At 45.4% G+C, this 26,986-nt stretch overlaps 1 protein-coding gene across 3 annotated transcripts in view; it reads right to left on the reverse strand.

The window, feature by feature from the left end:
* LOC148527297 (uncharacterized) overlaps positions 1–26,986 on the reverse strand; it is a 141,293-nt gene that overhangs the window by 76,249 nt on the left and 38,058 nt on the right. For all 3 annotated transcript variants that reach the window (XM_088469108.1, XM_088469107.1, XM_088469109.1), the window contains 3 exons: positions 25,777–25,853; positions 22,672–22,724; positions 12,381–12,473 (listed from right to left, as the gene is read on the reverse strand). In XM_088469108.1, the coding sequence (XP_088325234.1) occupies positions 12,381–12,473; positions 22,672–22,724; positions 25,777–25,853 (223 nt within the window). The remainder of the gene's footprint in view (positions 1–12,380; positions 12,474–22,671; positions 22,725–25,776; positions 25,854–26,986) is intronic.

Genomic DNA, 26,986 nt, shown 5'->3' on the forward strand with positions numbered 1-26,986 from the left:
TGGCGGAATCCGACCACCAGAAATATAGGCCTGTTGAATGACCAGACAAATCCATCTGGCCAAAGTCTGCTTAGAAGAAGGCCAACCTTGTTTGGAAGCATCATAAAGAACAAACAAGGCATCCGACTTCCGCAAGGCAGCGGAACGGGCCATATAAATCCTGAGAGCCCGAACGACATCTAGGGTGAGTGAAGACTGAGAAGTATCCAACAACATCGGAACCACAATCGGCTGATTGATGTGAAAATCAGAACCACCTTAGGTAATAAGAATGCCTTAGTACGGAGTTCCGCACGATCATCTCGACAAGAAAGAGCTCCTAATTCAGATACCCTCCTAGCCGAAGCCAAGGCCAAAAGGAGGACTGTTTTCCAAGTGAGGAGCTTAAGATCCACGTCTTCCAAGGGTTCGATCCACATCTTCCAAGCCCTCGGTGGCCAGTTCAGAGCCACTAGGATGACGGTTGCTGCTTCCCTCTTGCTCCACTTGAGAACACGTGGAAGAAGAAAAGGGGGGAAAAGGTACACAAGGTTGTAACTGCAAGGAACCATCAGAGCATCTATTGCCTCCGCATTCGGGTGTTGAGTTCTGGAACAATATCTGGGTACCTGATGGTTGTGTCTGGAAGCCATGAGATCTATTTCTGGCACACCCCATTTCTGTACTAGTTGTCGGAAAACGTCTGGATGAAGAGCCCATTTTCCGGGATGTCCTGACGAATGAGATGGTAGGCCTCCCAATTGTCCACTCCTGGGATGAACACTGCTGAGATCGCCACCACGTGGATTTCTGCCCATTGAAGAATGCGATTTACCCCGCACATGGCCATGTGACTGCGAGTCCCGCCTTGATGATTAATGTATGCAACAGATGATGCGTTGTCTGATTGGACACAAACCGGCTGACCGTCTAACAGAGAAACCGCTTCCAGAAGGGCCTTGAAAATCACCTGGAGTTCCAGCACGTTGATCGGTAGACTCGACTCCTGTTGAGACCAATGACACAGATAGTGAAGGTCCCGAGCCATCGCTCCCCAGCCCGAGGCTGGCATCCGTTGGCATCCAATTCCAAAAGCTGAACCGGCGACCTGCAGTGAGGTGGTGGAGCTGAATCCACCAGAGAAGGGAGATTCGTGCCTGAGGTGACAGTCGTACCAGGCGGTGCATACGAAGATCTGATCAGGACCACTGGGCCAGGAGAATCAACTGAAAAGGACGAGAATTAAATCTTCCGAACTGAAGAGCCTTAAAAGCTGCCACCACCTTCCCTAGAAGACGAATGCAAAGATGAATGGATACCCGCTTCGGCTTAAGAACCAAGTATCACGGTTAGATCTGACTGGGAGCAGGCGTGGGTAACTGAAGAGGAATGCACAAACCTAGTTGGCTGGACCCAGGTCATTTTCATAGAGGAAAAGGAGGTAGATGTGATGACTGTGATGTCTGGAGGAACCGATGAAGGAACCACTAGACAATGATAATAAGTCCACAAGAGTATATGACTTGATATTAATTGTAAAAGTCCATAGAAGAATATACTGGATCAGCATAGACAATCGGTAAGGACCGATGTTGGTACTAGATAGTGACCGATGGTAGAACTTGATATTGATGGGTGATAAGATGCGAGGTGAATTCTTGATAGGAATTCATGATAACTTTATTAACGATGATCGATAAGAACTGATGTTGGAACTTGAAAGGAATTAATAAGTTTATTAGAGATGGTCGGTAGGAACCGAAGTTGGTAGAAATCAATGATGACTTTATTAGAGATGATCGATAGGAACCGATGTAGATAGGAATTGATGAAGACTGTATTAAAGATGCTCGGTAGGAACCGATGTTGATATGAATCGATGTTGATTGAGAGATAATTCCCAATGATGGTAACCAAACGCCAATGGTCGAACTCGGAGAGATAATTCCCGATGGCAAATCCAGACTGCAGCTGAAGAAATGAGAATAATTCCCAATGGCAAATCTGGACTGCGACAATCGATGGTGCAGTTGATTGAAGATGAAAACAATCGATTAAGACAGACTGCGCCTTTCAGAATACCAATGGAGGGAGAACAGCACAGGAGCTCAGTGTACTGGCAGAGGAGTTCAGTCCGAGGAAAGAATTTATAGGGCTGGACTCCGGATGATAGGTCGGTGCTGTCAGCAGACCGGGAAGATCATGCTCTGAGTGGATGACTGGACTCATGTGACAGTCCAAGATAGCTGCGCCCGTGACCCGGCTCTGGAGGGAAGGCCGGCATGCGGCCTGCATGCTGACAGAAGACAGAAGCCTGCCTGGAGTACAGGGACGCAGAGTACCATGTCTATGCCCAGAAGCCGTCTGGAAGCAGCGCGCGAGCCGGGATCTCCTCTGTGCCAACCAGGATAGACACCAATATTGTGTTTCACACTCCGGATCGTGACACCAAGATGACAAGCTGATGAATAGCCTGAGCCTTGTCCACCAGAAAGAAGATCCTTAAAGCAACTGTATCCAAGATCATTCCAGAATTTGGAGGCATTGAGATGGAATCAGACTGGACTTCTGGAAGTTGATTATCCATCCGTGGTGGATAAGGACCTGGGACCTCATTCAGAGTCGGTCGAAGCGGCCGCACGGTCGTACGCCACCGATGTTTGCTATACTGCGCATGCGTAAAGTTCGCAATGCGTGTGCGCAAACTAGCCGCTACGATAAGAAATTTATCTCTCCTTGAGCACAGCCAGGTCGGTAGTTTGAGTGACAGATTGAGGCGTTTGTGGGTGGTAACAGGGGAAGGTGCTTGAAAACAGGGGTGTGGAGTTCCAAACGCAGGCGTGCCTCATTATGTGAACGGCGTTTTCTGGGAGTGCATAAATTACAAAGTAGTAGTGTCATGGCACACGTGACATGGGAGGTTTTACACTGAAATGATCGTAGAGCTTAAGAGAGGGTCAGGTCAAACTTTAGCTCTACGACCAGTTCCGATGGCTGTCGATGCTCGCGATTAATCCTTATGTAGCCGGAGATGACGTGCTATGCGTACGACATGTGGGCGTATTTTTAGTGGTCCGACCGCATCCACCCCTTGGTCGGCCAGCTAACGATCCGACCTTAGGGATGCAACATACGTGGGAAACATTTGCATATCCGGCCCCTTTTTCTGTACGACCATGCGGCCGCTTCGACCGACTCTGAATGAGGTCCCTGGTGTGTTAAAGCTACATATTCGTTGAGAATCTGAACAGATGGAGATAGCTTTGATGAGATCGTCAAGATACGGAACAATTGTGACCCCAACGATCTGAGATGAGCGATCACTACCGACAATACCTTGGTAAATATCCAAGGTGCTGACGTCAGACCGAAGGGCAGAGCCTGAAACTGAAAAAGTTCCTCTCTGATAGAAACCTGATGTGGCTTCCAAATTGGGATATGGAGATAAGTATCCTTGATGTCCATGGATGCTAGGAACTCCCCCTGTTCCAAACCTGCAATCACCGAGTGAAGAGACTCCATCTTGAATCGGTAAAACGCCAGATAAAGATTTAATGATTTAAGTTTCTAAATAGGCCTGACAGAGTCGTCTGGTTTCGGAACTACAAAGAGATAGGAGTAGAAACCCAGACAACGCTGTTGGGCTGGAACAGGTATCAGAACCTCGGAATCCACGAGCTTCTGGATTGCTTGCAAAAGCACCTCCTGCTTCTGTTGGGAAACGGGAAGACCTGTGGTGAAAAACTGGTGTGGAGGGGGTTCTGCAAATTCTAGTTTGTACATCAGATTGCGAATCCAAACTGATGAACTGGTTTGAAACCAGACACCCTTGAATCGTGAAAGACGAGCACCCACTCTGGAGTCTCCTAGGTGGGCCTGGAGCCCGTCATGCGGTATTTTTTTTCGGCAGGCTTTGGATCAGGACGGCGGATTGAACCAGACTGTAGACCTCTGCCTCTACCTCCATAGGTAGCTGAGGAGGCACCGCCTGAACGTTCCCAAAAGGAATGAGGGGCCCGAAAGGGACTAAAGAAAGGACCAGCCAGAGCGCGACGCGGAGCTGGAGCAGTGGTGGGCAGAAAAGTAGACTTACCACCTACAGCCTTGGAGATCCATTTGTCCAATTCAGGTCCAAAAAGGATATCCCCAGTAAGAGGAAGGCCTTCCACAGCTCTTGTGGAGTCCGCATCCGCTTGCCAAGACGACACTGAGATCCTGGAACCGACATGACCAATGCCCTTAGACGCATGTGTTCTGCTACAAGTTTGGATCTTGACAATCCCGATTCAAGTCCACTGACCAACTCCTCCACCCATCTTTCCACAGCTTTGTTGACCCAAGAGCCAAACAAAGCCGGTCTAAGCAATACCCCTGCTGCTGAGTATATGGATTTTAAGGAGTTTTCCAGCTTACGGTCGGAACTGTCCTTAAGGGCTGTGGCCGCAGGGACAGGCAATGTGGTCTTCTTGGAAAGCCATGAGACTGATGAATCTACCGGAGGAGGAGCTTCACATTTTTCAGTGACCAATTTGGGAAACGGGTGAATGGACAAAAACTGCTTGGGCATCTGAAATTTCTTGTCAGGATGCTGCCAAGCTGTAGACAACTGTGTATTTATTTCCTGTGAAAAAGGAAAGAAAATAGTAGACTTTCGTTTTGTTCCACATAAGGATGCATCAGGAGATTCCGTGGACTCCTCGTCTGGAATCTTCAAGACATGTTGGACCGCCAGAATAAGGGCCTCCACTCCCTGGACGCACGAATCAGAGGTTTGTTGTTGAAGGTCGTCACTGTCTGAAAAGGTCTCCAACTCACCTTCCTCCTCCTCTTCTGAAAGAGGCTCTGCGTCACAGTAGTCCAACTGGAGGACGGCTGGGAGAAGCCTCTTCTTCTTAGATGGTCGGGCGGACGCACTGACCGTAGAAGAGGTAGAAGAACCCATGCATTGAGCCAAGCCCTCCACAGAACGGGTTAGATCTCTCGCCCAACTTGGCTCTCTCTCTGTGGAACCTGAAACAGGGGTCTGGTTCCTAGCCGCTTCCCAGTCTCTGTGTGCAGCAGCCAGTTCCGAGGAGAGATCAGCCATAACATCTGCCCAGGTAGATATCCAAGGTAGCGTAGGGGCTGAATCCGAAGAGGGTCCCGCAACAACTGGTCCCCCTGAAAAACAGGAATCACATAGAGCCGCTCCATCAGAGCGTGCCTGAGATAGTTTTGCAATACACTTAGAGCAAGCAAACACCTTCTGTGATGCTTTAGCAGCTGCCCCTTTACCTGTCATGAAGCTGTACACAGACACACACGCACAGACAGAACAGAGGACACACCCAGATAAGGAGAGGAACCACTGGGTACTTAGGGATAGGAGTCACTATCTCCCACTCCAATGTAAATTCCCCCTCATTCAGCAGCCCAGAAGACACCCCAGTGTACTCACGACCTCTAAATAGGGAGAGTGCTGGAATGCTATTGCCACAGCTTTGTCTGCTGTGGGATATCAGATGCTGCTATGCAGAAGGCTGTTGTCTCTCTGTGTTAAGCGCCTGTTTCATGTAAACTGGCGCTGAAGAGAGAGCAGAGGGGCTGTACTGGTCCTCCCCCCGGTGGGGAGAACCAATGAATACGCTGCTTCGGCGTCTTATACAGTGCCGTGGTGCGCTATGAAGGCCCCGCCCCCTTAGCCATCATGAGGGGTTAAATTCCCATAGTTCTGTAATTCTGGATTAGGGCCTGATTCAAACCGGGTCGCAAGGCTGCATTCGCACGCAGCTGTCAATGTTTGCATTTTGTGCATGCATCGCAGTGCGCGTATCAGCCGCTGAAATCTGGAATCGACAGCAGCGAGCACGCAAAGGCTTCATACAGTGAATGACAGGAAGTGACCGTTTGAGGGTGGAGATGGGGGGTGGTCAGAGAAACGCAGGCGTGCCTGGGCGTCTAGACGCCATTTCAGGGGCATGCATAATTAGGCCCCAGCGATGGCATACGCATCCTAATGTCTAGTTACACACACAAACATTAGCAATGTCTGCGGTAGGGTCAAGTTAGCCACAACTTGTGCGTGTGGGTCCGATGGTTCCCGATGTTTTCGCTATCTTGAGAGAACATAAGTGAAGGGAAGTAGGCGGCATTATGTAGTGTTGGGTGTCTACTTATTGTGCTGCGGTTACATTGCGTACGCGGTCATTAGCATATTTTAGCAGCGACAGGCTGCGTGCGAACACAGCCGTGCAATCAGGTCTGAATCAGGCCCTTAATTCCTTCTTTATTGGTATGGTCAATTTTCATACGTTCACAGACTCCACCGTATCTTTCCCAAAATACTGCTTAGTATCTCAAAGTAAAGATGGGGCATAGTACAATATTGTCACATGTACAAAAGCAGGTTTATTTTAAAGTTACACTCACATTTAAAATATGTTAAAAGGCATATAGCAACATAACGTGCATCAGGGTTAAAAATCGCCCTGGTTCCTTTCATTTACCCTCCCATATGGATAATGGGTTGGAGATCCAGAGGTCCGGAATTCTCTAAAACCTCCTGGGTAATCGGGTCACGGCAGTGATATCCCCATGTAATAACCATCACCAGCTTAAAGCTTTTCGGACAACAGTCCTTCATCAGAAGCATGATGATCAAATGAACAATCCCAGATACTTATACCCACACTAATTAGCTAATCACTCCCTGATGTCCAGCTCAATTCCAACCACCTCCGGCTGAACCTCCTAACCAGAAGTGATGTCCTCGCGGAAACCCAGAACCCGGTTCTCCGCGATTACATAACTTCTGGTTCCGGGTGTCCGCGATGACATCACTTCCGGTTAGGACGTTCAGCTGGAGGTGGCGGGAATTGAGTGAGACATTGGGCTATATATATTGTGTGGTGTACTGTGTGCCTTGTGCATAGATTGCTATGTAGCCTATGCAAGTGAACGTGGGCCCAAAGCACTTCTCCCGCCACAACTTATGGTGCCACACCTATCTCTTGCATTGATGGTGTCAATAAATGTTTCTGTTATTGCTCAGCTTTAACTTGACGGATCAAAATGAAACAAAGTGCAGGTTACTTCTATGAGTTTCCACTACAAAATTATGCATTTTTCATAAAAATCAGTTCAATAGTTTTTGCGCCTACTTGCAATAAACAGGCAGAAACGCTTCATTTATATTAGTATAGATATAGATAAGGGCAATCAATATTTATTGATTAAGGGGGACAAAAACAATTTAATAATAATCTGATGGAGCAAAAAAATTTTTCTGAATCCATAAGGGAGGGCAAAATTAATTTATGATTATCGCCTAGCTTAACAATTAAATTGAGAAGTAACATTTACATATGGTGAGATTTTCCTGCCAATTTTTCTTTATTGTTGCTATCTGGGAAGAATAAATCACTTTTTTAGAAACAGCTGCTACCAAAAGTTGGTTTTCTGCATCCAATTGTTATACCTCAACTGATATACATGGGTCCATCCCGAGTGCTGAGACCCCTTTCAGACTGGCAGCCCGACTTGGCTTATTGCAGGGTTGATGATGTCACAACCGACACATGCCGAACCGGCGCTTGGAGATGAGATTCTCTCCAAGCACCATCTCTTCATATGCTGTGAACGGGTCCTGGTTCGCATCTACCCAGGTTACCCGTTCACACTGCACCGTGAGCCGGGTTGAACACGTGTTATTTCAACTGGGCCCTTTCACAGTGAGTAATATCCTGGGTTCCTGCGCGTTCACGTGAAATAACTGGCAGTGTGGAAGGGGTATTACTTTTACTTTTGAACATGTCAATATTCTGGATGTTGACAAGTTGTCTCTCGACACTCTAAACATGTTGATTTCTAGAATGTCGACATTTCTCGATAATCTGGTGTCAACATTTTGATTGTAGATATTCTGAATATTGACTTTAACCAGTGCCAGGAAGGGGTAAGTATATGCAGCGTGGAGGGGGTGGGTCAGAGCTGGACAACAGAGCAGTGGGCGGACTGATGTGACCTGGCATATGCTGGGTCTGATACACTAGTTTATATAATAATCAGCTAAGGTCTGTCCCTTCTCCAATATCCAACGGCTCCCACAGCAGCAGGTGATGGAAAAGACCAGGATGGAGGATCACTCTGTGCCGGGAACGGGTAAGTATACAGCATGACAGAGTGGGCAAGGGGTGCAATGGACCATGGAGGGTATGGGACGGAGCATGGGGCTGACCAAGGTGACCCGGCATATGCCAGGTCCCTTTACCTTTGTACAATGTCCCAGAATCCTTAAATTTTTAGGCCCGACCATACAACACAGAGAAGTTCTGCCCAAGGGGTAGATGTATTAACCGCCGAAGCGGCATCAGCGGCAGTTATGTGCGCTGATACCGCTTCTCCCCATGTATGACTGGGGGGCTGGGCGTTAAATGACAGGGGTACAAGATAGCAGCACTGATGGGCAGGGCTATGTATGACGGCCAGTTCACCTGACCATTCTGCCCGCTGCAGCTATCGCTATCGACAGCTGCAGTCTGGCGATGCCCTATCCCCCACAGCAGAGACAGCGCTGTCTCTGCTGTGGCAGCTGCCGGCTCCAGGGCTGCATGCATGATCTCGATGCTTGCGAAATCCCGCACATGCTCAGTGGAGCTGGCCAGGAGTGAGGCACAGCACATCAGAACTAGGCTGATGCGCTGTGCGTTCAGGCGGGGATCGCCGAACGAGGGAGTTTTCACTCCCCCCTCCGGCCGATAAGATGTTAATACATCTCATCGTTAGTGCTTCCTGCTTCGCCTCGGTAAAGCTGGAAGCGTTATAGGTACTGATAGTAAGGGATTATTTTGAATTGGGTCCAGGAATTAAAACAGATTAATATGAAGAAATGCTGCTGGCTGTGTTTTATGTCAAAGCCCTGTTCCAAAGAATATATACTGTATGTATCCTAACCATAGAATATGTATAATTTGCTGGCAAACAATAGTTCCCAATATTTGGAAGATTAACTCCTCCGAGAACGAGTAGTGGGGAACACATTAATGATACTCACAGGTTTTATTAAACCAAATACATTATTGAAATGCTTCATTAAGAGTTTTAATATTTGTTTAGTGAATATAATTGGCAGCATTTATATAGTATACAGTGATTTTGTTTCTTTCTTATGATACGCAGTCCCAGCATCATTTTTTTTTTTTGTATCATTTTTAGGGCATCATATATCAATGAGTTTTATCATATGCAACGAGTTTTAAAACTCGTTGCGTATGATAATAGGGCTCCAGTCAATAATCTCCTAACTGTCAACGGTTTTAAAACTGGTTTCGTATTATAAAACTCGTTGATAAATGAGGCCCTCAATTCTTATAATTAGTTCCAGAAACATGAAGTAACCAGTGAAATAATTTTGGGAATGAATAAGATAAGCATTTGAACACAAGCCCAGAGAATAGAAGCTATTATATACAGTATCTTGTATCAGCTTATAACTGAGGGCCTGATTCAGAGACGGACGCTCTGAAAGAGAGCTCGCTCTGAATCAGGGCGTTTTTTTTTTTTTTGGAGCGGCCTCCAAGACCAACGCGACCATCAGGCTTGCAACGAGACTCTTGTGGTAGAGTCTCGTGGCCGCAAGCCCCAGAGAGCTTCTGGCTCTAATAGAGCCGGAAGCTCTCCCACTGACATCACTGGTGATGTCAGTGGGGCCGCCCATAAACGGCAGGCGTTCGCTTGGGAACGCCTCCGTTTGTGAAGCCACCCCCCCGGCCACGCCTACCAAACAGGGTGAGCTGTCAATCACCATCGACAGCTCGCCCCCTTTGGTGCGAGACCCGGAGCGACGGAGCACCTGTTGCTAGCCGGGTCTCGCGCATGTCCAGTGGGCAAACATCGACCCGGTTGCGAGCGTTCAGCGACTGGTTCTGAATCAGGCCCTAAGTACTGATACCTTTTTTTCTGAATACTTGCACTTTTGTCCTATAAAAAAAATCACTGAATACATCGTGGAAAATTTGTCATTTTTATTGACATCTGCCCATGAAAGACACAGGTAGATGTTTCCATTTCTCCATTTTGATTTTCTTACTAGTCTGCGGAATATTGCTCATGCAGAGCTGTGAATGATAGCTAGGGATGTTGAGTCCTAATTATTTAACTGATTTTGTGGCCCAATTAAAGGGAAAAGTGTGAGCTTCCAACCTGTCTTTGCAGTTGGTAGAAGTGCCAGTGGTTCCGTTTTGTTAGTTATAATGTTTTTGTGTTCTAAAAGCCCTTGAGAAGGTGTCCTGTTAGGGGTAAAAAGTTTAGATTATGTACTTGTTCTGATCAGGTTAGTAATGATTTGTTAGACTTGTTGCTCCAACGTAAATATTTATTTCTTTCTAAATGATTTTGAGCTCCCTCTCTACTCAGTGTTTTAGCTTCTTTGTATCTTCAGTTACTACAGAAATGTCCACAAACACCTATCCTCAAATTGCACCAAATAGTCTCGTGTAGCTCGCCACGGACTTTGCGACTTAGCCACGCCAAAACACTAATCTTATGTACCTAGGGCCTGATTCAGAGACGGACGCGATGAAGATTTTTACACAGATCGAACGATTCATTGCCATTGCGCCACACTGCGCACACCATGCAATTGTCTTGCGTTTCCGCACACACAGAGTACCCATTCGCAAAGCGAGTGACAGGTAGTCAGCATTTGGGGAAGGTAATGGGGGGGGGGATATCAGGAAGTGCAGGTGTGTCTTACCAGTTAAACGCCATTACATGGAAGTGCATAAATTAGCCATTGGGATCTCCTTCGCAGCATGAGAGCCCTCTGTGAGTCAGGAGATCTGCCTACTCTGTGGCTGGTCAGACCTGCCACGAGGGCAAGACACCTGCTCGATGTGTGTCAATGTTACAGATATTTACGCAAGTACGCAACATCGTACACAGATGAGAAGGCAGCAGTGGGCATCCCTAGGCTCTGGTGATCTTTGGAACTATTATCTTAGCTTAGTTTTGCAGCTGTGTACCGTACGAAAACGTAGCTGCAATCGCATTATCGTCCATCTCTGAATCAGGCTCCTAGTACACTATTAATAAACTAAGGGCGGAATTGAATCAGCCCCGTTAAGTTAACGGGTGCTAATAGATCACCGGCAGCTATTGAATTAGCCCGACTTTACTGTGATTTCTTTTCGGGTCTCTTTAGACCTGAACAGAAATTCCCTTTAAATATGCATGGGTGAAAACGGGATCGGTATGAAATACCGCCGGACATGCCTTCAAATCCCGACACCGGAAGACCGGCAACTGAAGATCTCGATAGGTAAGTATTTTAACTGTAACTAACCTTACCCTCCCCCTAACCCTCCCTTAGGGGTGCCTAACCCCCCCCCTTCCCCTAACCCTCCTGGGGGAGGGGGGGGGGCTAACCCTAAGTCCCTCCCGGGAGCCCCTAACCTAAATGGGCGAGCCTGATGCCCGGCTCACCTTCGTTCGGTATGCCGGGCATCAGGCTCCTGGCATAAGTAAAATGACATTAGACCCCTGCCGTGATTAGACAGTCGGGAAGCCGGCAGTCGGCATTTCGACCGTCGGCTTCCTGACTGCATCTCGTGAAAACACCCAGTTAAAGCATAAGTCTGTGAACTTTTCAAGGACTGTGTGAGTTAACACTCATTTACTGCACTTAACGCCCCTTTTTAACACTCGTTAAAAAGGGGTTCAGGTGAAAATGGTAGTCTAATTAAATAGTCTCAGGTGATAAAGCCAGAGGCTACCTCCCTTTTTCACACTTGCAAACTTTCCAGGCTGAAATGAATTACCCCCTAAGATGTAAAATTGAGGAAAAAGTAGCACAATGGAAAAAACAAAATAGTAAACTATAGCCAGATAAGAACATCATATGAGGGTTTTTGTAACCCTAAAGCTGCATACACACACAACGATTGAGTTAATGAACGATTTTAGTAAACAATTTTCTACCTTGAAAAAATTAACTAAAATCGTTTACTAAAGTTGTTCATTTACTATGTTCATTTAAATGTAATGAACGGTTTTTATGAACTACAAACGATTTTTGCATATTAACTTAATGAAAATCGTTGAGTTGACAAGTCTGACTGAACTACAAGCTACAAACTACAAACGTGAACGCGCATGAACAATAATCGTTCATCGTTTGACTCAGAAAGTGAACGATATTTTCAAACGATTATCGTTAAACGATATCGTTAAACGATAATCGTTTGAAAAATCGTTGTGTGTGTATGCACCTTAAGTAATAAGTTATTGAAAACCAACCAAGTAGTCTATGCTGGTAGATGTATTATGTGAATGTGGACAGAAGCTATAGTGTCTCTCTATTGGGTGATGATATTGCCATGGGTCTGTAAGTAAATCTGTGGGTGATATACTGTGACATCTCTTACTCTGTTAATTTGAACTGTCTATTGTTGAGTTTCTTGCATCTCTTCACAACATTATAGGATCTTCTGGCCAATCTTTGAGTTTGTTGTGTAATTCTGCAAAAAACAACAACAATTATTAGGAACAGTTGGTGCATATAAGATAGCTGTGGTGAATGTTTCGATTTCAATAGTTATCTTAATAAATATATTTCAGCTTTCTGGATCACAGCGGGTGCCGTATACAATATACTGAATGTGTTAACTAAATAAAATTTGTTTCTACTTCATTTAGTTTTATAAAACACTGATATATTTTGTTTTACTTATGTATCTTTAAATACATTGGGATTCCCTTTGCGTCAGTGGGACTGTTGTAATAAAGCTTGTTTGTTTGTTTGTTTTTTTAAATAACTTAATTTATACATTCAAACACATAATAATATTTACCAAGCAGGTGACAAATGTACATGTGAGCATACAAGGCACCAAGTGACAAATGTACATATGAGCATACAAGGCACCAAGTGACAAATGTACATGTGAGCATACAAGGCACCAAGTGACAAATGTACATATGAGCATACAAGGCACCAAGTGACAAATGTACATGTGAGCATACAAGGCACCAAGTGACAAATGTACATGTGAGCATACAAGGCACCAAGTGACAAATGTACATGTGAGCATACAAGGCACCAAGTGACAAATGTACATATGAGCATACAAGGCACCAAGTGACAAATGTACATATAAGCATACAAGGGACTAAGGGCTCGATTCAGACCCGCCCGCTCGCTAGATGCGTTCGCACGCAGCGAAAGTATACAAATTCGCGATCGCACGGCAAGGCATTAGCACGCCCACTATGTCTTGGCACGCGATCACGGTGTGTATGCAGATGCCCACCAGCCTGTCTTGAGACACCCACTTATGCACATCATCTCCATCTCCAGGATGTGCATGCAACCATCGGTAACATCGAGTAGCATCGGAAGCGAATGCAGCACTCGTGGTTGACCGTACTCTGCCGCAAGCACTACGAGTGCTTCAGTGTGTAAAACAACCATGTGACGTGTACTAAGACGCTGCGTCTTAATTATGCACGCCTCTGAAACAGTGTTAAGACGCCCAGACACGCCTGCGTTTGCACCACCACTCCCCCGTTTCCATCGACCATCCCGTCACCACCCACAAACGGTTTCTCCTGTCACTCATTCTAGCGAGGTGGCTATGCGCAGTGAGCAAACGCTTCCCGATCGCATGGACTAGTTCGCGTACTGTGATGCATACACATGTGCAGATTGCAAACATCGGCAGGCTGCGTGTGAACGCAGCCTAGCGAGCGGGTCTGAATCGGGAACTAAGTGGACAAACAAAATGGTTTAACTTTTTTAAGCTGCTGTAATATTTTTTTCCTTTTTATTGGTGTGATGAGTCCCTCAACAGTTCATGAAACCTCTTTTATCCCTGTTTTATCCCATGTAGTATCAGTAAGTTAGCATCTATGCTGGATTTGTGAACCATCAGCCCAAAACACTTTGGGCCGTATTCAATTAGGTGCGAAAAGTCGAGTACTTTTCGGCGTCATTGCTGGATTTCCATGCGGAAAAGTATCGTGCGCGTCCCCACTTTTCCCCGTATTCAATTAGAAATCAGCGAAAACGGCACCCGGCGAATTCGGACCCTGCGAAAAGTACTGTCAAAAATGGGGAAAACAGTCTGCACCTCCGAAAAGCTGCACTAACATATGGGATCACTATAGGTGAGTCCTAGTACCCCTAATAAAGCTATTCTGGGTACTTTAGTTCTCTCAATTGCTTGCTATTAGCGTATTTGCATGTGGTGAAGAAAGGCATTAAGCAATATTTTTTCATAAAATTGACTTGTCATTGCAAATTTGGGGTACATGAAAATGGATGCTAGAATATTTAAAAGTTGGTAATGTCAAGTTTTAAAAAACTTAAGAAATCCACCTGCCGCAAGCACCTGCAATCCCAAAAACACCTGGCGATTCCCCTAAAGTCTATTTCGCTAGTTTTTAAGTTTGTCCCCCAACTTTGGTCTTTTTCGCCTCCAAAATGAAAGTGCTTTTTTGGGGTGTTCTTAAGGTTTTTTATTTTTTTGACACAGTTTACCTTTGAGGGGCTGTCCCAAGGGTTCTGGGTGGTTTCCAGACGTTTGCACCACTAAACCCCAATTCTGCATTTTTTCCGATTGCTACTCATAGGCAAAACTTTCCCACCGGGCACATTGCATTGAGTTTCCGCTCCGGCGAAAAGTCTCCACAATTGAATACGGGGATACGTTTCCGCTGGGGAAATTACGTCACTGGTGAAACTTTTTCACCGAAAACGGCTTTTCGTACCTAATTGAATATGGCCCTCTATCTCTTTTCTGTTACAGTTGGCTGAATTGTGATTTTTTTTTTTAAACTCTTGGCTCATCCTAGAGAGTGCACTGACAGAAAATATTTGTCCATTACATATTGGGCTTTATTCAGAGGCGGCCGTACGGTCTACGACCGCATGGCCGCCTTGATGTTTGTCTAGTGCGCATGCGCACGAGGGAGCCGGCTCCTTCGTGCGCATGCGTGAGACCCGCTACGACCGACAGCGCCGGTCGTAGCGGGTCTCTTTCCAAAGGGGGCGAGCTTTCGATGTTGATTGACAGCTCGCCCCGTTTGGAAGGCGGGCCAGGGGGTGGCAGCCCAAACGGAGGCGTTCCCCCCTGCCGTTTGGGGGAGGCCACACTGACATCACTAGTGATGTCAGTGGAGAGCTTCCGGCTCTGACAGAGCCAGAAGCTCTCCGGGGCTTACGACAAGTGAGACCCTACCCTAGGGTCTCGTCGTAAACCCCGATGGTCGCGATGGTCAATGACCATCGCGACCATCACCCTAGCGGTCGTTAGAGCTGTGGGTGTCAACCCACAGCCTAACGACCGAAACAGAGGCGGCCGGTCAGGATGCAAGCAGCCGCCCAGTTTCTGAGCGACCGCTTGCATCCTCCGACCGCCTCTGAATGAGGGCCATTGTCTCTTGTCTGACAGCTTGTCTCCTGGTTGGCTTGGGACTGTGTAGGTATGTGTTATTTATTTTCCCCCAAAATCTTTTTATTCAGTTTTATACAAATACAAGTAAACAAAAAATGTACAATAATATCTCATTATCAAAACAAACTGAAACGGTGCCAGTACAATATGGGTATAATATGGGTATTACACCCAAACATGAAAAGCCAATATATGATACAAGAAAACACTAATTGAAATTTTAAACTCAAGCTCAAGCCACCAGTTCCACAAAGTTAAAAATCTTCATCCACGGTTTAGGTGCTCAGTGGATTGAAGGGATAGGAAAATGTAGGATTTTGGTACTTACCGATAAATCCCTTTCTCCGATTCCATAGGGGACACTGGAGTGAATACAGTGGGGTATAGATGGGTGAGAGAGTACAGCCTGGCACTTTCAATCTCTTTAGAAACAACATAGGAAGGAGAGATAAGGAGGAACCAACTAAAAGCGATCCAAGACCAAAAACAGCTAACATAAGCAACAACAAAGCGGCACGCTGCCGACAACCAAGGAAGAGCTGACAAGTCACTAAAGAACTCTGTAGTAAGGAACAGTGCTGGGAGGGTGTCCAGTGTCCCCTATGGAATCGGAGAAAGGGATTTATCGGTAAGTACCAAAATCCTATTTTCTCCTTCATCCACTAAGGGACACTGGAGTGAATACACTGGGAATGTCCCAAGTTGACCTCCTTCGTGGGAAGGTGCTGAGAAAACTGCAGATCCTTAGGACCAACAGAAAATAGGGGACGTAGATACCATTGGGAGAACAGAATACGGCATGAACTGTGGACCTAACCAGCCCCATGGCAAAGGTGACAAGCAGCAGCCCCGTGCTAAAACCGCCACTGAGGAGCTCACCGAAAGTAGAGTGTACCAGAGAACACCAACAAGAACCGGAAGCAAGACCAAACCAGAACCACAAGGATGATCAACGTGGAAAGTTGATACCCCCATTAGCAAAAGAGGCTAGCGTTTACAAAGTAAAAAGAAAATAAGTGATTGGACAGAACCTCAAGCCCAATCCTGCCGAGCGAAAATATTGCAGAATTGTCCTCCAGGACCAAACCGGAGGTCCACCTAGTCGAGGAGCTAAAAACCATCATTGGATGGGTTGGATTGTAGGAAAACACCACCAAGTTGAGATCCCATAGGACAGGAAAAGGTCCCACAGTGACTGGACCCAAAGACTCCTTGCAGAGGGTTTGTGGATCAGGTAGCATGGCAACTGATGTTAAAAAACAGAAGAAGAAGGAAGTAATCTGCACCCTCAGCAAGCCCAGGCGAAGACCAGCATCCACTCCCGCCTGGAAGAAACGACAAAACAAGGACAGCCAAAGTAACAGTTGAGGAACCCACATCGTGTATATCAAACAACAGAAGACTTCCCACGTGATGGCAGTGTGCAGGGCACACCAGGTTCCCGGCCCAAGAATAGCAGGAAAACAGATCCTGGATACTTTAGCACCTCAGAATTACGGCTGCAACAGCCACATCGGTAACGAAGATGCAGTAGTGCGAGGAATATGAACGAAATCTGCTGAAGAAGATCCAGCCAACGTAGTACAAGACACGGGTCTTTTGCAAGAAAAAAACTAACTAAGATCCAAGTCCACACTCGGCAAGGCTAATCCAGAGTCACCAAGAGGAGTGTCATGGATTTGCGCAAGAGAGATTCTAGTGCTCATGCCACATCAGAAAGAGTACGTGAACTGGAAAACACCAACTAGACCACCAAAGATTAACTACATCTGTCCCAAAGGAGACCAAGAAATGGACTAAGGAATCCAAGGCCAATGAACAACAAGGCTAGGTAGCCATTTGACATGTCCCAAGGGTGACCTGTAAAGTATGCAAAGCAAGTCAGACTGCAGCAAGAACCTTGGAGAATCCTTAATGCTCCCAGTTTTCCCCTTACTGTTTTTTTTTTTTAAATATCTGGAGTCGCCAAACCAGATAGCATCTAGGCATGTAAAGCAGACAGTACATATGCAGCAAATCCCTAGGGTAGAAACTGAACGACTCCTAGAGCAATAAATATAATGTATAATGACCCAGGAGACGTGGGTCAGTGTAACAAAAAACAAACCTTCTCCAATTACATGCAGTAAGGAGAGTATTACTGCTCCTTCACATGGTTGTTTAGTCTGGGCCCACAAATTGTGTAGAACGCTCACCCCCCTTGCTAATCAAGGTAGTTGGGGCATACTTACCGCTGCTAGCCGGCCATGCGCGGTAGACACACAGTAATCAGATAACCTTGTGGCCAGGGATCCCGGACACTAGCCACAGTAAGCTGTGGAGATCCCTCTGGCGGCTTCCACTATGCAGCCTGCCTGTTGAAGTCTTGATAGAAGTCAAAGAAAATAAAAATAAAATAAAGTAAAAATGGCTGGAGACAGCCCTAATGCATCCGGCTCACTCGGACACTAATCTAAAACTGAGATTGGGCAGGGTATAGAGGGGGAGGAGCCTCCTACACTTCTAAAGAAATTTAACATGCCAGTCTCCACTCTCTCACCTGGCGAAATGATGTCACCGGCGAGAACTTTTCACCGCTCTTGACTTTTCGCCGGCAATTGAATATTGCCTAAATTGCATGCAATCTATTCATAGGTAACCACATAATATGTAATAACAATGATAGAACAAGTACAACTTGAATGTTGAACTGAATTCAACAATGTATCACTTGTGAAATGTGATAAAGATATATACTGTCCAAAAGTCAATTACTAGAAGACAAATCAGTACTTGTATACAACTAATTATTGTGCGTGTAGCAGTGGACGATATTGACTGCACTTAGCTGGATAGAGGATAGTTCCCAACAGCCTCAATAAGGAGATATTCCAATGAATCACTGAAGGTGCATAATATGATGTATGGAAAAAGGGCCGTGTCACCAACAGTGAGAGTAAATGTGCAGCTGCAGCAGGTTCGTGTCCCGCAGCGCAGTGGGGTCGCTGCTCCTTCTTGCCAAGTCACCGCTGTAGCTATCTGTCTCCCGGCTTTGTCTCTCCACCAGCCCTGTTGTAAAGCGCCGCGCTGGGAGATCATAGTGGGCGTGCTAATGCCTTGCCGTACGATCGTCTGCCTTGCTGGGTGTGCGCTGGATTTGCATACGCTGGGAGCGAGCGGGTCTGAATCAGCTCCTCAGTTCAACATTCAAGTTGTACTTACTTGTTCTATCATTGTTATTACATATTATGTGGTTACCTATGAATAGATTGCATTCAATTTAGATGGTTATTGTTTTATATTTTACACCTGGTAAATATTTTAGCAGACTCATTAAAAACTTTTTTATGTGATTACTTCTGCAGTGACCTTTGGGCCTGATTCAGAGCCGCTCGTAAGCGGCCGCTCGTTCGCTCCGAGCGATGTTTGCCCAACTGCGCATGCGTACGGATCGTTATACGCATGCGCGAACCAGTCAGTGCGGCCGAAATTCGTTTGTTCGCTAAATAGCGAATGCCTGAAATTTTGAGTGACAGAATGAGGCGTATGTGGGTGGTAACAGGGGAAGGTGCTTGAAAACGGGGAGTGGAGATCCAAACGCAGGCGTGCTTAAAGGTCAAAACGGGCGTTTTAAGGGTGTGCATAATTAAAACAGCAGCGTCATTGACCACGTCACTGGGTTATTTTATAGCCAGAACTGCTCGCAAGATTGTGGTAGCAAAAACCAACCACAAGAATTGCGAGCAGTTCATACGCTGGTCTATGTACTCGATTAATCTAATAAATAGCAGACATGACGTAGGATGCGAGCGGCCAGGGGGCGTATTTTTCCAAAAAACGACCGCAAGTTTTGTTCGCTCGTTCAGACCTAGAGGCGTGAACAGACCGCAAAGAGCGAACAGTTCATTTGAATAGCCACCCCTATTTTCTGGACGAGCGAGCGCTAATTGCGTCCGGCTCTGAATCAGGCCCTTTGTGTGTGCAGCGCTCTTTCCACCTGTTTTATAACCACATTGCCAGATCTACAAATATTCCAGACTTCCTGGTTCCTGTGATCCTTGTGATTTATTACCTAGTGTCAGCTCTGCTGTTACCTTCATCTCTCCAAACTGCAATTAATCCTAGTTATGCCTCTGGGCCTGAATTCAGAGCCGCTCGTAAGCGGCCGCTTGTCCGCCCCGAGCGATGTTCGCACATCTGCGCATGCGTATGGGTCGTAATGCGCATGCGCCAACCAGTCATTGCGGTCTGAAATCGTGCGCTCGCAAAACAGCGAGGGCCTGCTAATTTGAGTGACAGAATGAGGCGTTTGTGGGTGGTAACACGGGAAGGTGCTTGGAAACGGGGAGTGGAGATCCGAACGCAGGCATGCCAAACGGTCAAAATGGGCGTTTAATGAGAGTGCATAATTAACAAACCAGCGTCATCGACCACGTCACTTGGTTGTCTTTTAGCCTGAACTGCTCGCAGTGATTGCGGGAAGTAAAACCTACCACAAGCACTGCGAGCAGTTCAGACGCCTTTCGATGTACTCGATTAATCTAATAAATAGCGGAGATGACGTATGATGTGAACGGCCAGGGAGCGTCTTTACAAAATAGCGAGCGCATGTTTCGTTCGCTCGCTCAGACATAGAGGCGTCAACAGACTGCAAAGAGCGAGCGCTCAATTTAAATAGCCGGCCCCTTTTTAGGAACGACCGTCCGCAAATAGCGTCCGGCTCTGAATCAGGCCCTCTGTTCCTACTAGCTAGGATTACATTCCACAGATCTGTTCTGGTGTCTGCATTATATAGCTTTAGCGAGTCTACTAATTGTGCTGTCCACCTGAGGACCTAGCTATTCACTCAACCTGCTGCCTACTGAATCTTCAAGAGACTCCCAGCCTTGTTAATCCTGCTACCAGGTCTGACCTGCTCTGCAGCACTACTGCTCCCAGCAATACCAGTCCTAGCCTGGTTTATCCTTCTTCCAGCGGGCACCTGCTCTGCAGCACCACTGTTCCCAGCAATACCAGTCCCAGCCTGGTTTATCCTGCTTCCAGCATTCACTTGATCTGCAGCACTACTGTTCCCAGCAATACCAGTCCCAGGTTGGTTTATCCTGTTTCCAGCATTCACCTGCTCTGCGGCACTACTGTTCCCAGCAATACCAGTCCCAGCCTGGTTAATTCTGTTTCTAGCATTGACCAGCACTGTAGCACTTCTGTTTCCAGCAACACCAGTTTCTATTTGTTCTTTTCAGTCATCTTTTCTAATCTGTTCAGCAGCACTACTAAACCCAGCTCCAGTGTGATGCATTACCGGTCCCAGCCCATTCAGAGGAATTACCGGTCCCAGCCCATTCAGAGGCATTAACAGTTCCAGCCCATTCAGAGGCATTACCGGCCCCAGCCCATTCAGAGGCACTACCGGCCCCAGCCCATTCAGAGGCACTACCGGCCCCAGCCCATTCAGAGGCACTACCGGCCCCAGCCCATTCAGAGGCACTACCGGCCCCAGCCCATTCAGAGGCATTACCGGTCCCAGCCCGCTCAGAGGCATTACCGGTCCAAGCCCGGTCAGCGGCATTAGCGGTCCCTGCCCGGTCAGAGGCATTAGCGGTCCCCACCCAGTCAGAGGCATTGCCGGTCCCCTTCCGGTCAGAGGCATTGCCAGTCCCCGCCCGGTCAGAGGCATTGCCGGTCCCTGCCCGGTGAGAGGCATTGCGGGTCTCAGCCCAGTCAGATGCATTGCGGTTCCCAGCCCGGTCAGATGCATTGCCGGTCCCTATACTCTTTGATAAAGCCTCCTAGAACTGAAGCGACATGCGTCAGTGGGTTCACTGTTTCTTACCAGACATTTACCTGTTATTTGGAATGAACTTATTTGGACTTTGCGGGAGCCACTCATTGTGCCAGAGTGAAGCTCCATTGGATACGCTGGACCTGGTCTGATACAGCAGCGGGTGAAGGTGGTCACAAGCTGACTTGATTATAGCCTCCAAAGCTACAAAAAAATCCAGGATAATTTGGCTTTCTACTTGATTCTATGAGAGCCACTCCAGCAGTAGCCCTTTAAAGCATTACGGATCACTCAGGCAAATATCGCCACAGACCCGGAGGTCTGAGATCGGAGAAGTAAAGATTACAATTATCTCTGTGAAAAGGTCCGGTGAGAACTGTGTTTTTTCTGGACAGAATGTCTTATACTAATATGCTGTTTCCTATTGGGGACCTTTACAATAAATAGTTTTTCTTTATGCATATATTTAGGCATTACAACAGATAAGGTTGGAGGGATTTTGCATTATGCATTTTAATATGTTACTGTTTTATTTGATACTTATTATATAAAAGATAATTATATTGTTTTGGCTTCTTGATCTTTATTTCTCAAGTGATTAAGAGTTTGATATATATATATATTTTATTAGTGTGACACCATTATTATATTGTCTCCAGCATGACATCCTAGCATATAAAGGCTCAGCCCGGGATCAGATTCCTAGCCGTACCCAGCCCGGCATCCAAGCCTGGCCGATCCCAGCCCGGCATCCGAACTTAGCCATCCCAGCCCGGCATCCAAGCCTGGCCGATCCCAGTCCGGCATCCGAACTTAGCCATCCCAGCCCGGCATCTGAGCCTAGCCGGTCCCAGCCTGCCATCCAGTATAACCAGTCCCAGTCCAGTCAACTCCCGGTTTCATACTACTCCAGTCCGATCACCTCCCGGTTCCAATACTGGTCCCAGGCCAGTCACCTCCCGTTTCCAGTCATTATAATAAAGGATTTCCCTATTGACTCGGTTTAAGCACCACATACATAGTCGTCACTCATGTCAGCCCCATCAATTCAGCCCAATGGTCCCTGTCCCCACACAACAAAACACTGATTCCTGACAACCGTTTTTCTTAATGTCGTCACAGAGCTCCTTGGTGGCATGAAATATCCTTATATTTGACAGTAGAGGTTACATTTTTCCATTACATATCAAATTATATTAAAGGAAATTTAAATATATATTCATATACTAAAAGATAAATTAGTGAAAACTAGTAATTATTAATAGTAACCTAAGGGACACATTACCTTAAAGTTAAATTAATGCAGTGGAACAGATGCCCCCAACCACCAGTGTCATGTCATTTACCTAACGTTGTTGGATCTCTACCTCATGATTTGAACACATGCATACATTAATAACAGTGGAAATGTTATGACATTGATAGGACTGCACCTTTAAGTGAACAAGGAAAATGGTGACTTCTTTAAACTCATATTACCATGAAAAAGAAAAATGTTACCTTCCCGTATTGGTCTTTCCATGTTTCATTTCCCTGTTTTTCTCTTTGCTTTTCTTCAAATAAAAAAAAGAAAATGATTTGCCAGGTAAAATTCTTGGAAAATGAAACAGAAAATTTAGATGCTACCATCCAGACTGATCCTATTATTGTAATGTGTTAGTAAAGCTTGGAATATAAAAAGGTCATTGCATTGCGTTGGGTACCGGTGCCATGGATGTCAACCATACCAAGGTCTCTGTCAATGTGCTCACACCTGGAAAGGTGTTAAGAGGAAGTAATTCCATCCCTTAAAAGTGGCGATAACACGACACCTTTGTAAACTGTGATGTAAGCAAAATAATTTTATGTCTGTCATTTTATCCAGAATAAAATATTCTGATTTATACTAATAAGTGGCCATTGGGCCTTTTAAAGGTGATTTTTTTTTTTGGTGAGTGGGTTTATTCCAGAAATCTTTTTGCCTTTCATGACATAAAAGATTTGGATCACACTGTCCTTAAAATTAACGGTCAATTTTCTTCTACAAACGGAGGACATTTGCATCTTGTAAAACGTCCTCTGGGGGGGGGGGGAGTAGAGAGATAGAGAGAGACAGAGGGAGAAATATAACCAATATTGTAGGCAACTGAGCCCTGTTATTCTACGAATATGAGTAGGCATACATAGGTTTTGTTTTTCATTTTTTCTAATTATTAACACATACATAAAAATGCCAGTCATCATTATCAACTTGCTCTCTTAACTGATAGAGCAGCATATTAGAAACACCAGCATCATTAAGTTGATGATAACAATTTGCCATTTTCACTTATATATTATACAAGAGGATCAGTATGTGGTATACCTGCAAAAGCTACAACTCGTAATAGGCTATGCGACTGAGTCTGAATCTGAATAGGAAGTGCTACGATGCAGCAGCCACAACTTTTTTCACGCCAAGTTCCGTTGTGATTTGTATACACACTCAGACGCACACAGATATACAAGATCAGTGTAGTTAAGGGAAGCCATGGATCAGCATCAGGTGTCAGGACAGCAGACATCAGAAGACAAGAATGGGATTTGAATCATTGCTATGTATTGTGTACAAACTATTCAATGACAGAGAAATGTATGAAAGCGGGATGGCTATTTAAGTACAATACTTATGGAGAACCAGAGACTGCTGGATTATTACCGGAATACATACTAAGTATGCTCATGGACTTAGTTTCTAGTAGCTCCTATACATACAGTACTGACCATGGTCAGTGGGATTTAGTTCTGCAAAGAATATATGCAGAAGACAAAGAAAATGTCCAGTTACATTATAAATACTCCATAACTCTATTTGGTGGCATCACTTTCCCACACTTTCACAAATAGCATCTCGCTGCACAACTCCTTAAGGATTTGTATTGGTTTCAATTGGACGGTGGCCACAGTGTATAAATCTTAGATGATTGGGAACAAAGCTTCCTGTTGTACAGATTAATAATAGGAACAAGCTCCTCATTGTGGTCCCAATTGTAAGTAATACTTTTGCTAATACAATTAGATACTAAGCAGGCCAACTGAAACATATTACCCAACAGTACTGACTTTTACGGCACAAAGCTTGCTACATCCGTTAGAGGATGTTTGTATATATGACACTACACTCAGATTGTAGCAAATACAGGGACTTATTCAGAGTGTCTGAAATGTAATTATTCTTTGCAAATGTTTTTTTCTTTTTAAACGTCATATCTCTGCAACATATTCACAGTCACTTGCATCTGCCAGACTTGAGTTGCAACGCTCTCCCCTGCCGTGTCTGGATGAGATGAGACTGGATTTTGACAGTAGACAAAATGTCAAATGTGTTTTATTTTTATTTTTTTCATTTCTATACTACATTTAACTAAATGGATCTGTATTTCACAGTTGCCAAAAATCAGACACAGTCATCATTGGTATCTTTACAGTCATAACTATATATTTTTACACTTACACCAGGATCAGAGCTAATGCAGCTCCGACCCCTTCAGGAGGCTGTGTTTGCGACTTTTCAGATGCCATAATGGCCTCAACTTGAGACTACATGTCCAGAACACACTCTTACTGTACTTTCTTGAGACTGCCCGCCCACTGCAGTCGTGCTGACGACCACTTTCTGCAATTCCAGCCTTGGTCTAAGCCACCTACTTGCCTCAAACCTCAAGTCAGACTTCAGACAAAAACAAAGATGAAGACTGCGAAGAGATGTGCATACGCAGTAAAAACTAAAATGCAATTTTGAGACAAAAAATGCATTTAAGAGTGACTCTGAATAAGGACCACAGAGTTCTTCTGTACTGCAGAATAGCATACAACAATGCACCTTTATGAACAGACATAACAAGAGCCAGGAAGTAACAGGTAGCAAGTTCAGGCATATACATCCTCTATACAGTCTAAAACAAATAGTGCTATAAACACCACAAACCTAGCTAAAATTACTAACCTAGATTAATTGGAAACAGGTAGATTATTTTAAATTTGGTCCATCTTTTCCAAACAGGGGGTCTCATTCAGACCAGGTCGCAAGCGTTGAGCGCTCGCAACCGGGTCGATGTTAAGGCCCTGCTCACACGCGCAGCGGCCGCACTGCGCGTGCGCAAGCCCCAGAGCGAGAGAGAATTTCTCTGGCTCCGGAGCTCACTACAAAAGGGGCGGCTGTCAATGTTGATCGATAGCTCGCCCCGTTTTGTAGGCGGGGCGGGGGGGTTTCTACACAAACGGAGGCGTTCCTGACGGAACGCCTGCCGTTTTGTGGGCGGCCACACTGACATCAGCAGTGATGTCAGTGGGGAGCTTCCTGCTCGATCAGAGCAGGAAGCTCCCTGGGGCTTGCGGTTGCCGAGACCCAACCTTAGGGTCTCGTCGCAAGCCCTGATGGGCGCGATGGTCTTGACTATCGCCACCATCAACCAGGTCGGTCGCTAAAGCTGTGACCAGGGGGCCGCACTTGAAAAGTGAAGCGGCTGCCCTCATTCAGAGAGAGCGCTTGCTTCTTGCGACCGCCTCTGATTGAGGGCCAGGTTCCTCTGATTAATAAAAAGTATTTAAAATGACTGGACACATGTAATAGCGCATTTCTCCTACCTGCCCTGTTTTTCCATGTAAATCCTCAAAAGTGCTGGATTGATCACTAGTGTCAGAGTCATCATTCAATTGGTTGCCTAAGGATGAAAAACACATTTAGTAAGTTAGTATTGTAGTATAGCACACGTTCAAATGTATCTTTTTAGATTATGCTCAATTTGAAAAGCCAGGAACACATAACAACTGATGGCTAAAGAATATAAGCTACCATTATAACTAAATCGCACCATAAAGTACTAAGCCGCGAGAGAGTGTAATACAACTTTTCAATCAGGAGATGGCACATTTCCAAAACTATACTGCATGTCCATCAAATAGCCAATAATGTGAATAGAGGTGGTGCTGTAACGAGTCAGTCGCAAGGAAGCAGTCATCACGTGGATAATCTGTACAATGTCCTCAATTAGAGGTTTACGGTCTATACACAGATTTTTTTTCCCTTCACTGTTGTGCGATATTTTACATAACTATAAGTAAAATGTTGAAGAATACAATAAAGCACAAGTGCTCATATTTTGCATATTCTGGGGTAAATTTACTAAAATTCGTGTTTGGTCGAGATTGCAATCTCGGGTGAGTTTTGCTATTTTCACCAACTCGCAAATTTACTAAAGGCAAACTCGAGAGAGATTTCTCGATCGAGCTGCAAAATCTCAGGTGAGAATGCAAACTCGATTGAATACACCATTGACCAAACTCGAAAATGCTTTCAGTGAAAAAGATACAACTCGGGGATTTACCAAGAATCGTGATTACAATCACGTGTGTAATTGTGGCAAAGTCGGACCTAATAGAAACAGAAACATACACAGATCAGTGTGATTTGTTTATGTTCTGCATGTAAACTAACTAAAGTGTTATTTAAAAAAAAAAAAATTACGTAGGGTCATCCCTCCCAAAAAAGCATAACCAGCCCGGGCACCTCAGCCAGCACTGGGTTCTAAAAATACAGGGGAAAAAACGTGTAGGGTTCCCCTGTATTTTAGGAACAGCACTGGGCTGCTGAGCCAGTCCTGGTTTTTTTTTTTTTTTCAATAAATTTTTATTCATTTTTCAACAAGAAAAACAAAAATACAGCAGAAGAAAATAAAGTAAAGACACATTACTTACAATTATAATAGTTGCATATAAATGGCATAAAATAAATAACATAAGAATACAATAAAACCAGGGGAGAAAATTAAAATACAAACAAAAATCAAAATGAAAA

This window comes from Taudactylus pleione, unplaced genomic scaffold (genome assembly GCF_031769625.1).
Source record: "Taudactylus pleione unplaced genomic scaffold, aTauple2 ptg000089l, whole genome shotgun sequence".
Taxonomy (NCBI): Eukaryota; Metazoa; Chordata; class Amphibia; order Anura; family Myobatrachidae; genus Taudactylus; species Taudactylus pleione.